The sequence below is a fragment of the Kogia breviceps genome, chromosome 5, assembly GCF_026419965.1.
Source record: "Kogia breviceps isolate mKogBre1 chromosome 5, mKogBre1 haplotype 1, whole genome shotgun sequence".
In the NCBI taxonomy this organism is placed as follows: domain Eukaryota; kingdom Metazoa; phylum Chordata; class Mammalia; order Artiodactyla; family Physeteridae; genus Kogia; species Kogia breviceps.
Genome location: NC_081314.1, coordinates 148,753,858 through 148,765,597, shown reverse-complemented (window position 1 = coordinate 148,765,597; position 11,740 = coordinate 148,753,858). Strand labels below are relative to the sequence as shown.

The 11,740-nt window shown below is 63.4% G+C and overlaps 1 protein-coding gene across 1 annotated transcript in view; it reads right to left on the bottom strand.

Moving 5' to 3' along the window:
* Positions 1 to 3,038: 3,038 nt before the first annotated feature.
* The window catches only part of COL18A1 (collagen type XVIII alpha 1 chain), a 44,980-nt gene continuing 36,278 nt past the window's right edge, over positions 3,039 to 11,740 (bottom strand). The window contains 10 exon segments of the mRNA XM_067035268.1: positions 3,039 to 3,469; positions 4,406 to 4,521; positions 5,024 to 5,221; positions 5,508 to 5,753; positions 6,845 to 6,877; positions 7,293 to 7,421; positions 7,812 to 7,885; positions 7,969 to 8,122; positions 8,646 to 8,768; positions 8,959 to 9,002. Coding sequence (XP_066891369.1) covers positions 3,259 to 3,469; positions 4,406 to 4,521; positions 5,024 to 5,221; positions 5,508 to 5,753; positions 6,845 to 6,877; positions 7,293 to 7,421; positions 7,812 to 7,885; positions 7,969 to 8,122; positions 8,646 to 8,768; positions 8,959 to 9,002 — 1,328 coding nt within the window. The 3' untranslated portion in view covers positions 3,039 to 3,258.

The following is an 11,740-nucleotide window of genomic DNA, read 5'->3' as shown; positions in this document are numbered from 1 at the left end:
CATCCGAGGGTTCAACCGACTGTGGATTGAAAATATTTTTTTCTAAATTCCAGAAAGTTTCAAAAAGCAAAACTTGAATTAGCCCTGTGCCAGCCACTATTTACATGGAATTTACATTGTATTTACAACTATTGATACAGCATTTTTCTTGTGTTAGGTATGGTAAGTAGCCTGAGATAAAGCATACAGGAGGCCGTGCATAGGTTGTGTGCAAGTATTACACCATTTTATATAAGGGTCCTGAACGTCCGCAGCTTCGGTATCTGAGGGGGTCCTGGAACCCATCCCCCACGGGTACTGAAGGGCGACCATGCGTCTGAGAACCCATGTGTCTTCATGTGCATCCGTGTACATCTGCACACCTGTGTGTAACTGTGCACACCTGTGTGTATCCGTGTACATCTGCACACCTGTGTCCTGTGCACACCTGTGTGTATCCGTGTACATCTGCACACCTGTGTATAACTGCACACCTGTGTGTATCCGTGTACATCTGCACACCTGTGTCCTGTGCACACCTGTGTGTATCCGTGTACATCAGCACACCTGTGTATAACTGCACACCTGTGTGTATCCGTGTACATCTGCACACCTGTGTCCTGTGCACACCTGTGTGTATCCGTGTACATCTGCACACCTGTGTCCTGTGCACACCTGTGTGCATCCGTGTACATCTGCACACCTGTGTCCTGTGCACACCTGTGTGCATCCGTGTACATCTGCACACCTGTGTCCTGTGCACACCTGTGTGTATCCGTGTACATCTGCACACCTGTGTCCTGTGCACACCTGTGTGTATCCGTGTACATCTGCACACCTGTGTGTAACTGTGCACACCTGTGTGTATCCGTGTACATCTGCACACCTGTGTATAACTGTGCACACCTGTGTGTATCCGTGTACATCTGCACACCTGTGTCCTGTGCACACCTGTGTGTATCCGTGTACATCTGCACACCTGTGTCCTGTGCACACCTGTGTGTATCCGTGTACATCTGCACACCTGTGTGTAACTGTGCACACCTGTGTGTATCCGTGTACATCTGCACACCTGTGTATAACTGCACACCTGTGTATCCGTGTACATCTGCACACCTGTGTATAACTGTGCACACCTGTGTGTATCCGTGTACATCTGCACACCTGTGTATAACTGTGCACACCTGTGTGTATCCGTGTACATCTGCACACCTGTGTCCTGTGCACACCTGTGTGTATCCGTGTACATCTGCACACCTGTGTCCTGTGCACACCTGTGTGTATCCGTGTACATCTGCACACCTGTGTGTAACTGTGCACACCTGTGTGTATCCGTGTACATCTGCACACCTGTGTCCTGTGCACACCTGTGTGTATCCGTGTACATCTGCACACCTGTGTCCTGTGCACACCTGTGTGTATCCGTGTACATCTGCACACCTGTGTGTAACTGTGCACACCTGTGTGCATCCGTGTACATCTGCACACCTGTGTCCTGTGCACACCTGTGTGTATCCGTGTACATCTGCACACCTGTGTATAACTGTGCACACCTGTGTGTATCCGTGTACATCTGCACACCTGTGTCCTGTGCACACCTGTGTGTATCCGTGTACATCTGCACACCTGTGTATAACTGTGCACACCTGTGTATCCGTGTACATCTGCACACCTGTGTATAACTGCACACCTGTGTGTATCCGTGTACATCTGCACACCTGTGTATAACTGCACACCTGTGTGTATCCGTGTACATCTGCACACCTGTGTGTAATTGTGCACACCTGTGTGTATCCGTGTACATCTACGTATTACCTGTGCTCCTTTAGCACGACTGGCCAGCTGGGCCGTCCAGGACAGAGGCTTCCGAGGACTCATGACACTGAAAGCTGCTTGCAAACCAAGTGTCAGTGCAAATGGTCATTTTTATTTGGCGCCTATTTGGAAACCACAGACACAGTTCACGGGACCAGCCCCTGCGGTTTACGGCCACAGTGCCTGGACAGCAGACTCGGGGGCAGCTGGGCTCTGGGCCACCCCGCCAGCTCCCCTGGAGATGCCCGCACACACCCCAAAATGTCCCCTTCACTCCTCCCACAAGGAGGGCAATGACGTGGGCTTTCCCCGAGACGTGCTGCTACAGACAGTGATAAGCAGGGTCCAAGCATGCGTGGCCCGCCTGTGGACACGGCCCGGTCCTGTCCTGGGCCGGCCCAGCCCCTCCACGCAGCCTCGCCCGTCCCGGGGCTCGGCTGGGCAGCCTGTGGGCTCTGTCCTGGCGGGGCGGGGCGGGGTGTGGCCTTTTGCCTCCGAGGGCTTCTGCCTCTCTGTCCTGCAAAGGTGACCCCGGGGCCTTGGTGCCAAGCTCAGCAGGAGGCAGGTCTGACCCAGGACCGGAGGCAGCCTGGGTCTGGGCCCATTTGGGTCCCCGGACATGCTGCTGGGCAGAGCTGTTCAGGCATTGGAGTCAGGGAAGGAGCGCCCGGTGTGAAGTCTGGGCCCAGGGACCCGGTACTGGTTTATGGACCCCTCAAAGCTCTCCCAGTACAGTCCGGGTCGGGCCAGGCTCTGTGCCGGTGGGACCTCAGGGGACACAGGAAGCCAGCGGGGGACAGACAGGACCGCAGACAGGCCCACGTGGCGGGGCAGGAGCCCCGGGGCCGTGCGGGGGAGGGGGTTGAGCTTGGAACCTTGCAACCAGGGGAGCTGCTGCCAGAGGCTGAGAGGAGGTGGTCTCCCCTGGCACCGCGCGTGGCCCAAGAGAGGGCCGGCCAGCTGGAGAGAGGGCAGAAGGGAGGCCCCAGCGCCTCCTCGCGGCTGCCCTGCAGACAGGCCTGGCATTGGCGCCACAAGGCTTTCTGGGCGGGAAACGGAGCCACCGGCACCTGCCTGGGCGGTTGGGGGCGCCTCTCGGCACCCGGGAGGCCTCCCCAGGCAGACGGTTCCAAGGCGGCCTCTTGCTTACATGGGCCGGGTCCACCGCTCGGTCCACAGGCCCCGAGGTTGTGTCTGTGCTGGGGAGAGGCGGGGGGGAGGAAGAGTTTGGACACCAGGCTGTCTTAAACTTTTTAAAAAATACACTCTTTGGCTTCTTTTTATTTCTGGAGGATTACATGAAACGTGAACCATACAGCAAAGTGTCCCCGCCAGGTCCCCGCCCTGGGCGCCAGCAGAGGCTCCCTGCCCGGGCCGGGGCTGCGTCTGCTCCCCTGCCTGCCGCCTGGCTCTTCTCCAGCCCTCTGTCTGTGTGTCCATCTGTCCACGGAGCCAGCAGAGGCCCTACTTGGAGGAGGTCATGAAGCTGTTCTCGATGCAGAGGACGATGAAGGCGTTGTAGCAGCCTGCAGCTTTCTGCTCCAGCAGCCGGCCCGCCAGCAGCGAGGAGGCCTGGCCCGTGGCCGCCCTCGCCTCAGTCCGCCACGTCTCGCAGTAGCTCTCCGTCAGCCGGCGCCCGCTGGGGTCCGAGCCGTGCCACAAGCTCTTCTGGGGCCTGCAAGAGGCACCGGCCGTCAGCCTCACCGGGGGCCACCCCCGCCCCACGCTGGAGGCCACCCCAGGCAGGACAGGGCGTCACCCAAAGACAGAGGCTTGGCGGGCTGCGGGGGCCGCTGGGAGGGCAGGCACTCAGGCGGCCGCGAGCCAGGCCCACCTCGTCCTGGGTGCTCGGCCTCCCACATCACACCCCGTCCTGCTGCTGCTTTGGGGGGCACAGCCTGGCCAGCAGCGCCCGGTGACCTCGAGGGCTGACCCTTCGGGGCCTGGGTGGACCTGGCTTCGAGTCCCCGTGCTTCGTAAAGCCCATCTCGGCACGGCCTCCTCGCTGGGAACGAGGCGCAGCCCTGGGGTTCTGGCCTTGGACCAGCCCCTGGGCCGGTGGAGCCCACAGCCCTGCCCAAGGCTCCCACACGGGCGGGAGCGTGGCCCCGGGCGGTGCTGCTCGGTGAAGGCAGGGAGGCGGGCTCGTCTGAGCCCCTGAGCCCCCGGGTGCTGAGGAGCAGGGGCCTCACACCTGCAAGCGGGGCCACGATGGGCGTGAAGCCGACCCGAGGGCAAGCTAGCAACTTCTGCCAGCGTGTCAGGTAGGCACGCGTGTTCTCCGACCCGGAGATTCCACGTTGAGGAATTTATAGAAGTAATTCACTGTGATGTTTATGTGACAGACAGAGAGGGCTGGAGCCTGCCTCCCCAGCAGGAAGTTGGGGGCACTTGCCCGGGGAAGCAGGCCAGGTGAGGGTGTTTCAGGTAACACCGCAAACGACGCTCTCTACTCTTCCTCCTGTGCTTCCGGATTTGGGGGGTTTTAAGCCGCGAGCGTGTTCCAGGATCGGGTCAGCCTGGAGGCTCAGAGCCAGGAGCGTCGCCCCTTTGCTCAGGGCTCTTGGATCCAGAGAGGCCCCGAGCTGCCGCGCCCACACGGTGGACCTACCAGGCGGGGTGCTGTAGGACGTCTCTGCCGTCGAAAGAGAAGATGCGGGCCCCGGGCTTCAGCTGGCCCTCGGAGCCCGAGAACAAGGCCTCCCAGCTGGGAGACAGCACCTCATCCTGCGGAGGGAAGCGGGGTCATCCCGTCTCTGGTTACATCTCCTGCCAGAGGGACGAGCGGCCGAGGGGTCTCAGCCACGCCCACGCCCACCCAAGGGTGCGCTGGCCCCAGGCCTCCCGCCCTCTCCCAGGAACGCAGGGCACCCGCCCCCAGCCCTGGACCCTGGGCCAGAGCGAGTCCACCGCCTTTGGTCCCGAGGAACACCGGCGCTCGGCGCGTGCAGAGAGCACGTGGTTCCGCTCGCGGAGAAGCCACGGAACGCGTCCCCGTGAAGAGCGCCAGCGCAGAGACGCCCAGCCCTGGGCTGACACCCGAGTGGCGAGGGCCCGAGGGGCCAGGCCACCTCCGGAGGCTGGTGATGCACCAGCGCGCCTGGCAGGCGGGGGCAGGGGTCGGGGGCCACGTCGGGGCTCCATGGGGTGCCCAGTGGTCCTCAGGGGCGAGGCCTGCCCAGCGCCCACCCGACCCCCAGGCCCGGCCCAGGTTGGGGCGCGCACGCACTCTGAGGTTGACGATGGGCAGGGAAGCGCGGTCTGCGCGGCGCACGATGCTGTAAAGGTCCTGCAGCCGCGAGGACAGGAAGGCGCGGAAGGTGCCCGCCAGCCCCGCGGCGCGCGCCTGCTGGAAGCACTGGAAGTCGGCGCCGCGGATGCCGCGCAGGCCTCCCGACTGCGGGCTGTTGAGCGCGACCAGGTGGAGCTGCGGGTGGAGCCTCGTGTCAGCCCCGATGGCCCGGGTCTCCGCGCCCCGCCCCCGACCCCGCGTGGGTCTCTGGGATGCCAGCGGGGTGGACCCCGGGGCGGTGGCTGGGGGGGGGGGGGGGGAGGGGGGGGAGGGGGCGGGGCGGGGAGGGGGTGGGGCGGGGCGGGGGCGGGGGCGGGGCGGGGCGGGGCGGGGCGGGGGCGGGTCCCAGCACCAGCACCCTCCCCGGCTGCTCTGGGCTCCGGACTCTCCACCCCCAGCGCCGCCCGCGGTGGTCACTCACCACCGGCTGGAAGTCGTGGTGAGTGTGGGCGGGTGAGGCCGTGGGGGTTGCCGGCCGGAGGTGAGCGTAGGCGCCGGGGTGCGGGGCCCCGGGGTAGGGCTGGCCGTGTGTCAAGCGCTGGGGGCTGACCAGGATGCCGTCGGCCCGCCAGGACCGCGCTGTGGGGGGCGGGGGCTCCCGGCGGGGGTACGGGTTGCCCTCGTGCAGCTGCACCACGGGGGGCTGCAAAGCGGCCACCTCGTTGTCCTGCAGGCGGAGAAGCAGACCGCACCGTGGGGCCGGGCCTCCTGCACTGCGGGCCCCCCCGCCCAGCCCTGCACGCCCTGCACGCCCTTCGTCTGCACACGGCTGTGCTCTTGGGCCGGTGACGCTGGACTGGAGGTGGCGAGCTGGACCCGGGGGCGCCCGGCGTGTCGGGCCAGAGCCGGCCTGTGGCACCTCAGTCGGGCTGGGTGGCCCTCTGCTCAGGCCCCCGGGTCCAGCTCCCTCTGAAGCCAGCTCCTCCCCGTGGCCCAGGGCACCCTCGGCCGGCCGCATCCCCGACCTCCCCCTGCTGCACCCGTGGTACCAGCAGCCCCTTAAGCCTCTGCCCGGTTCCTACCTCCGACGGTGACCTCGACCTCCAAATGCCAGCCCCTGTGCCCCACCCGCTTCCCACTTCCATCCCTTTCCCACAGCACCCAGCACCTTCGGACACCTGTTACCTGGTACCCGTTACCTGGTAGTAACGTCTAATGCAATCATAAGTTATAGAATGACTTCGTGTATCTATCTGAAACGTTTATATAATTATATGCTATTGCCTAGTCACCTACTGCCCTCACTGCCCGTCTCCCCAACACGATGTCACCTCCGCGGGGCGGGGGCTTTGCCTGCTTCAGGCACAGCTGTCCCCGCGCCCAGAACAGCGCCCAGGACTAGGTGCTGCGTGAGAGAAGGGACTCCCCGAGCCTGGTGTCGGGGCAGGCCAGCCCACACTGAACCCAGACCCCCGAGGCCTAGCACGGAGCCCTGCTCTTGAGCCGCCTGAGAGGCTGTGACTTCTACTCAGAGGAGCCACCGCCTGGGGGCGCAACCCCTGATTAGGGGGGACTGGAGTATCCTAGGCTCCTCCCGCCTGCCCCCTCCTTCCTCCTCCCCCCGCACCCTGAAGGCCTGTCCCCGTGCCCGGCCCTCTGGACGAGGGCAGACAGACAAGGACTCAAAGAAGCCCCTCGCCTGGGGAGGGTGATGAGAACGGTCTGCACACCCCCTGCCCGGCAGGGGGGCCCCACCCAGGCTGCACCCCTGCCCACCGGTCCCCCGTGACGGTCATGGGAAGAAGGGACGCTCCTTACCGTCCCGCGGGGAAGGGGTGTGCGGGCCTCCAGCTGAAAGAAAACAGGGGGTCACCCCGGGTCCTCTGACGCAGCCATTGCCACTCGCCCTGGACGCCCCCCACACGGGGAAGGCTGGCATGGCTGCACCCCAGTGCCCCCCACCCGGTGCCCTGCACACGATAAGCATGTGTGTTAGTTTAAAAACTTAAGAGTCGCTTCTCTGTGAACCTAAAACTGCCATAGAGCAGCTTCTGATAAAGAGAGAAACGGAGGGAAGCGGGTGAGGACGGAAGACCGCTGGCCGCATGCCCACGGGCCCCGCCCGGCTGGCCCCTGCCGCTTGCCAGGTGCCGGGGCCCCCTGCAACGCAGGTCCTCCGCCTCCCGTCTTCTCTGTACCCTTCGCCCCAAAAGCGAAGTGGGAAGTCCCCCCGCCACGTGCAGGGATCGCCCTGTCCAGAACTCACCAGAACCTTCCGGAACCCGTTCCGGACCCGGACGTACAGCTCCTCCCTGTCGGCCACATAGATGAGCCAGCCCTCCGGCACTTCAGGCACCTGGTCCAGCAGGGTCTGGTACGTGGCCCACACCCTCACCTGCTGGAAGCCCGGCCCAATGGGGTCCCCTGCGCACAGGGGGCCTCTGGGCTCACGGGGGGGGTCGGGGGCTGCGACAGTCTGAAGACCTACGTGGCCGCCCCCTTGCCAGGCTGGCCCCATGAGCGCCACGGGGAGACCTCAGCCCCCGAGTGGCTGGGCCACCGCAGCCTCTGCACAGCAGACGCGCCCCCGGGGACCTTCTCAACACTCCTCCTTCATTCTCCTCCCTTGCCCATCTCAGACCCCAGCCACACCTGGGTCCCCCACTTCTGCTTTGGAAACCTCGTCTCGGGGCTCTTGGCGCTGGGGTACCCACCCACACGCCTCCAAAGGGAAGGGCGGCCGGGCAGTGAGGGTCCGACAGGTCAGGAACAGGGTGGCACTTACCCCTGAGGAGGTGCCCATGGATCCGGGCGGGCCTGGGGGCCCAGGTGGGCCTGGGGGGCCAGGAACACTGATAGCTACACGAGAGAAGCCAGAGGTGGGAACAGTGGCCCTTCCCGGATGAGGCTGGATCCCAGGGCCCACTCTCCACCCGACTTACTCTGCCTGTAAGGGCCAGGAAAGGATGGGGGTCCCGGGGGCCCTGGAGGTCCGGGGGGGCCAGGAGGCCCCTGACGTCCCTCGTAGCCGATGCCAGGGGGTCCCTGAGGTCCAGGAGGGCCAGGCTGGCCCTGGATGCTCTCTCCCTTGGGCCCCTAGCGTGGAAGACAAAACACAGGGTGCTGTCACCTATGTCCCCAGGCTGAGGACGAGCAAGCTCGAAGGTCCTGTGGCTGCGTCTGCCACGAGCCCCTGCAGGGAGCACGGCCCCCAAGCCCCTGGCCCCCACTGCCCACGCGGGGCCCGGGAAACCCAGCCTTCCCACCCCGTGTGTCCCCACTGGGACGGGGCCCTGGGATGTCGACGAGGACAGCCACCCACAGAGGTGCAGCCCCGAGGGCCCCCACCCCTCCTCCACTCCCGGACGGAAGCTGGGGCCCACGGTCCCCCAGACGCTTTCAGGACAGAAGGTCTCCCTGAGGGGGGTTGGTGGAGAACAGCGCCAGCAGGAGAAAGGAGGATCAGGTGCCCGGTCCGGGAGGGGCACGCTCGGGGCCGAGGCCGCAGGGTGGACCTGCCCTTGGCTCCGGGCCCCAGGGACCCTGGGGACGCAAGCTCTGGCACAGGACGGGCCTGGGCCTGTGTGTGGCACCCGCAGGCGTCTGGGCTCAGACTCACCGGAATCCCAGGGTAGCCTGGCGGGCCAGGGGGGCCAGGCACGCCGGAGCTGAAGAACCCGCCGCCCCCGGGCTCGCCCCTTTCCCCTTTCTGCCCGGCGGTCCCTCGGTCGCCCTTCTCCCCCTGTGGATGGAAAAGCTTGTCGGGTGGGGAGGGGCGGGCGCCGACCCCCAGAGGCCCACGGTGAAGGGGCTCGGCCTCCCGGCTTCCCACTGCGTCAGCCGAATTCCCGGAAAACGGAGCCAGGGGTGCGCGTCCCAGGTGCCTCTGGGGCCCCGTGTGGGGGGCAGCGTGAGGGCCAGGGTTCACCCACCTTCATCTCAGCGCCCAAGCGGAGGAGGTCCAACGGGAACTGCCCTACGGGGGCGAGAGTTTGGGGGGTCCTCAGTGAGATGCTGTCTTCCCGCCTGGTCCACCCGTCCCCCCGCCCCTGGATTTACCTAAGCCTCCTCTCTCTCTAATTCCTGTAGCCCCCCGCATGTTTTGTTACACTTATTCCCAATCGCTTGATATTTTTTGGTGTTTTTGTTCATGGTGCCTTTTTCCCTTCGGTTTTTATCACTGACATACGGCGCTGCAGACGGTCAAGGGGGACCACTAAGCGACAGACTTGACGTTGGCTGCGAAACGACCACCCCAGGACGTTTAGGTAACAGCCACCAGCTCACAGAGACACACACGCGAAGGAAAAAACATGGCTTTCCCTTGTGACGAGAGCTCTTCTCTCTTCGCACCTTCAGGTTCACCGGGCAGGGGTGTTGGCTATAGCTGCGTGCCCCCCGGCGCTGTGTCCTGTAACTGGACATTGGTATCTTCGACCCCCTTCACCCCCCACCCTGCATCCCGCCTCTGGCAGCCAACCTGATCTTTTCCTAAATGGTGCCTTTTAAAGATTTCATTTGCCTGTGACTGGCCATCAATGCTTGTGAACTGCCCCTGTGGCTTTGGTGAATTTACTCATTAATTCTGGCGGTTTATCTGCACATGCGCTGGTTGCTGACATTCAAAACGGTGTCCTCTGGGAAAACAGCAGGTTTGTTTCTTCCAGAGTCACACCCTGCGTTTGTTTCTCTTCCCTGCCCCACAGCCTGGCTGGGCCCCGCGCCGGCAGCCGTGACCGGCCACCCCCCACGGCCCCAACCCGCCACTGCGGATGGTGGAGAGAGGGTGCCCGCTCTTTCCAGAGCACGGGGGTGCCATCTTCAATGTCTCTTGCTGTCTCTTTCCTTCATCAGTCCCTCGAGGGGAGTATTATTAGTCTTTTCAAAGAACTAACATCTGACTTCTTTGCTTTCTTGATGCTTCCTGTTATGTACATTTTTTTTTTTTTTCCATTGGCTGCATCTCCCATCTGTTTTCTGGAAGTTAAATCTATTTGTTTTCTAACTTCCTGGGCTGGATGCTTGAAGTGCAGCCTACTTAAGGCTGTGACCTTGTAGACAAGGAGCTGACAAGACCCTCACTCCTTCTGGGTGGGAGAGCGACCTTGGCTTACCCTTCTGTGGCCTTTCCCCTGGAAACCTGATAAAGCTGGGGGTCAGACCTCCAGGGTGAAGTGATGGCTGCTGAGTGAACCATGGGCCTGGGGGGCTGGGGGAGCCCCAGATCTGGGATCCGCCACGGCTGCTCCGGGAAACCCACGCCCGCCCAGGGCCACCGGGCTCATGTTCACGGCCCGGAGCTCCTGTCCCGGGTCCTTCCTCAGAGCGGGGTGACCCCACCGCCACCGCGGGCCACGGAGTGAGGGCCGAGAATCCCAGCCCCGGCCCTGGCCGCACGCTTGCCCCTCGGACACATCCTTGTCCTTCCGCTCCAGGGTTTCCGGTTCCCAGCGTGGCCTCTCCTCCCCGCAGGCGCCCTGCTCGGTGGGCCCGTCCGCGTTGTGTCTTCGATGCTCCCTCGAGGACAGACAGGCCTGAGGGACTTGCTGTGTGCCCGGCGTGGGCCCGTGGCCTCCCACGTTGGTGCTGGGACTGGGGTCCAGCTTGTCACCTGCTGTTCAGATCTTCCACCTCCCAACTGACCCGCTCTTTCGTCTGCTGCTTCCCTTGCTTAGAGATTTCCCCCCGTACTGAGTGATCTGTGTGTTTTTCCTTTTAGCTCTGTCCATTTTTGCTTTTCATACCTTGAAGCTATGTTATTACCGGCGTAGAAATTTAGAATCGCTGTACTTTCCTGGCGGGTGTACCCCGTTATCATTATGGAGTTAAAAAAATTTTTAGCAGTATTTCCTGCTTTAAAGTACACTTGTCTGGGCTTCCCTGGTGGCGCAGTGGTTGGGAGTCCACCTGCCGATGCAGGGGACGCCGGTTCGTGCCCCGGTCCGGGAGGATCCCACGTGCCGCGGAGCGGCTGGGCCCGTGAGCCATGGCCGCTGAGCCTGCGCGTACGGAGCCTGTGCTCCACAACAGTGAGAGGCCTGTGAACCAAAAAAAAAACAAAAAAAAAAACAAAAAAAAAACACTTGTCTGATCTCTCATGAGCACACACACAGCTCCCTTCTCACCGGACTACCGTCCCCTTCCCCCTCGGCTCTCACGTCCTCACGCCTGGGGGCGTCTCTTGGAAGCAGCACGGCTCTGGTTTTGTCCCATTGGCCACGTTCGTCCTTAAACAGGAGCGCGGACCCGCCCGCTGAACGTACGCGCCAACGGGTCTGATTTAATCAGTCTTCACCCCCCGTTTCCTGTTCCTCCACCTGTTCCGAGCGCCTCTTCTCTCCTCTCCTGCCGTCTTCGGGGCGGGTTCTCCTATGCTGTTCTTCCTTCCTGCTCGGTTAGCAGGGGCACATTCCCTCCTGTCCTCGGCTGGTCCCCGAGGGGACAGGTGCGTCCTCCACTCGGGTCCGACGTAACGAGGTTTCGGCCTCCTCGGGGCCAGGCTGGGGTCTCCGGGACGCGCCCTTGGCGGGGCGGGGACGCGTGGGCTCACCGGCCCTCCTGCTCTTCCTCCGTCCCCGTGTCATCAGCGCCACTGCCTCCCCCCCGGCGGCCCCCGTGCTCCCCACCGAGGCGCGTGTCCTGAGGGGCGTCGCTGGCCACTGGCTCTTCCCGTAGAAGACGACATCTCTGCCGGCTGCAGAATTCGAGGCGAGC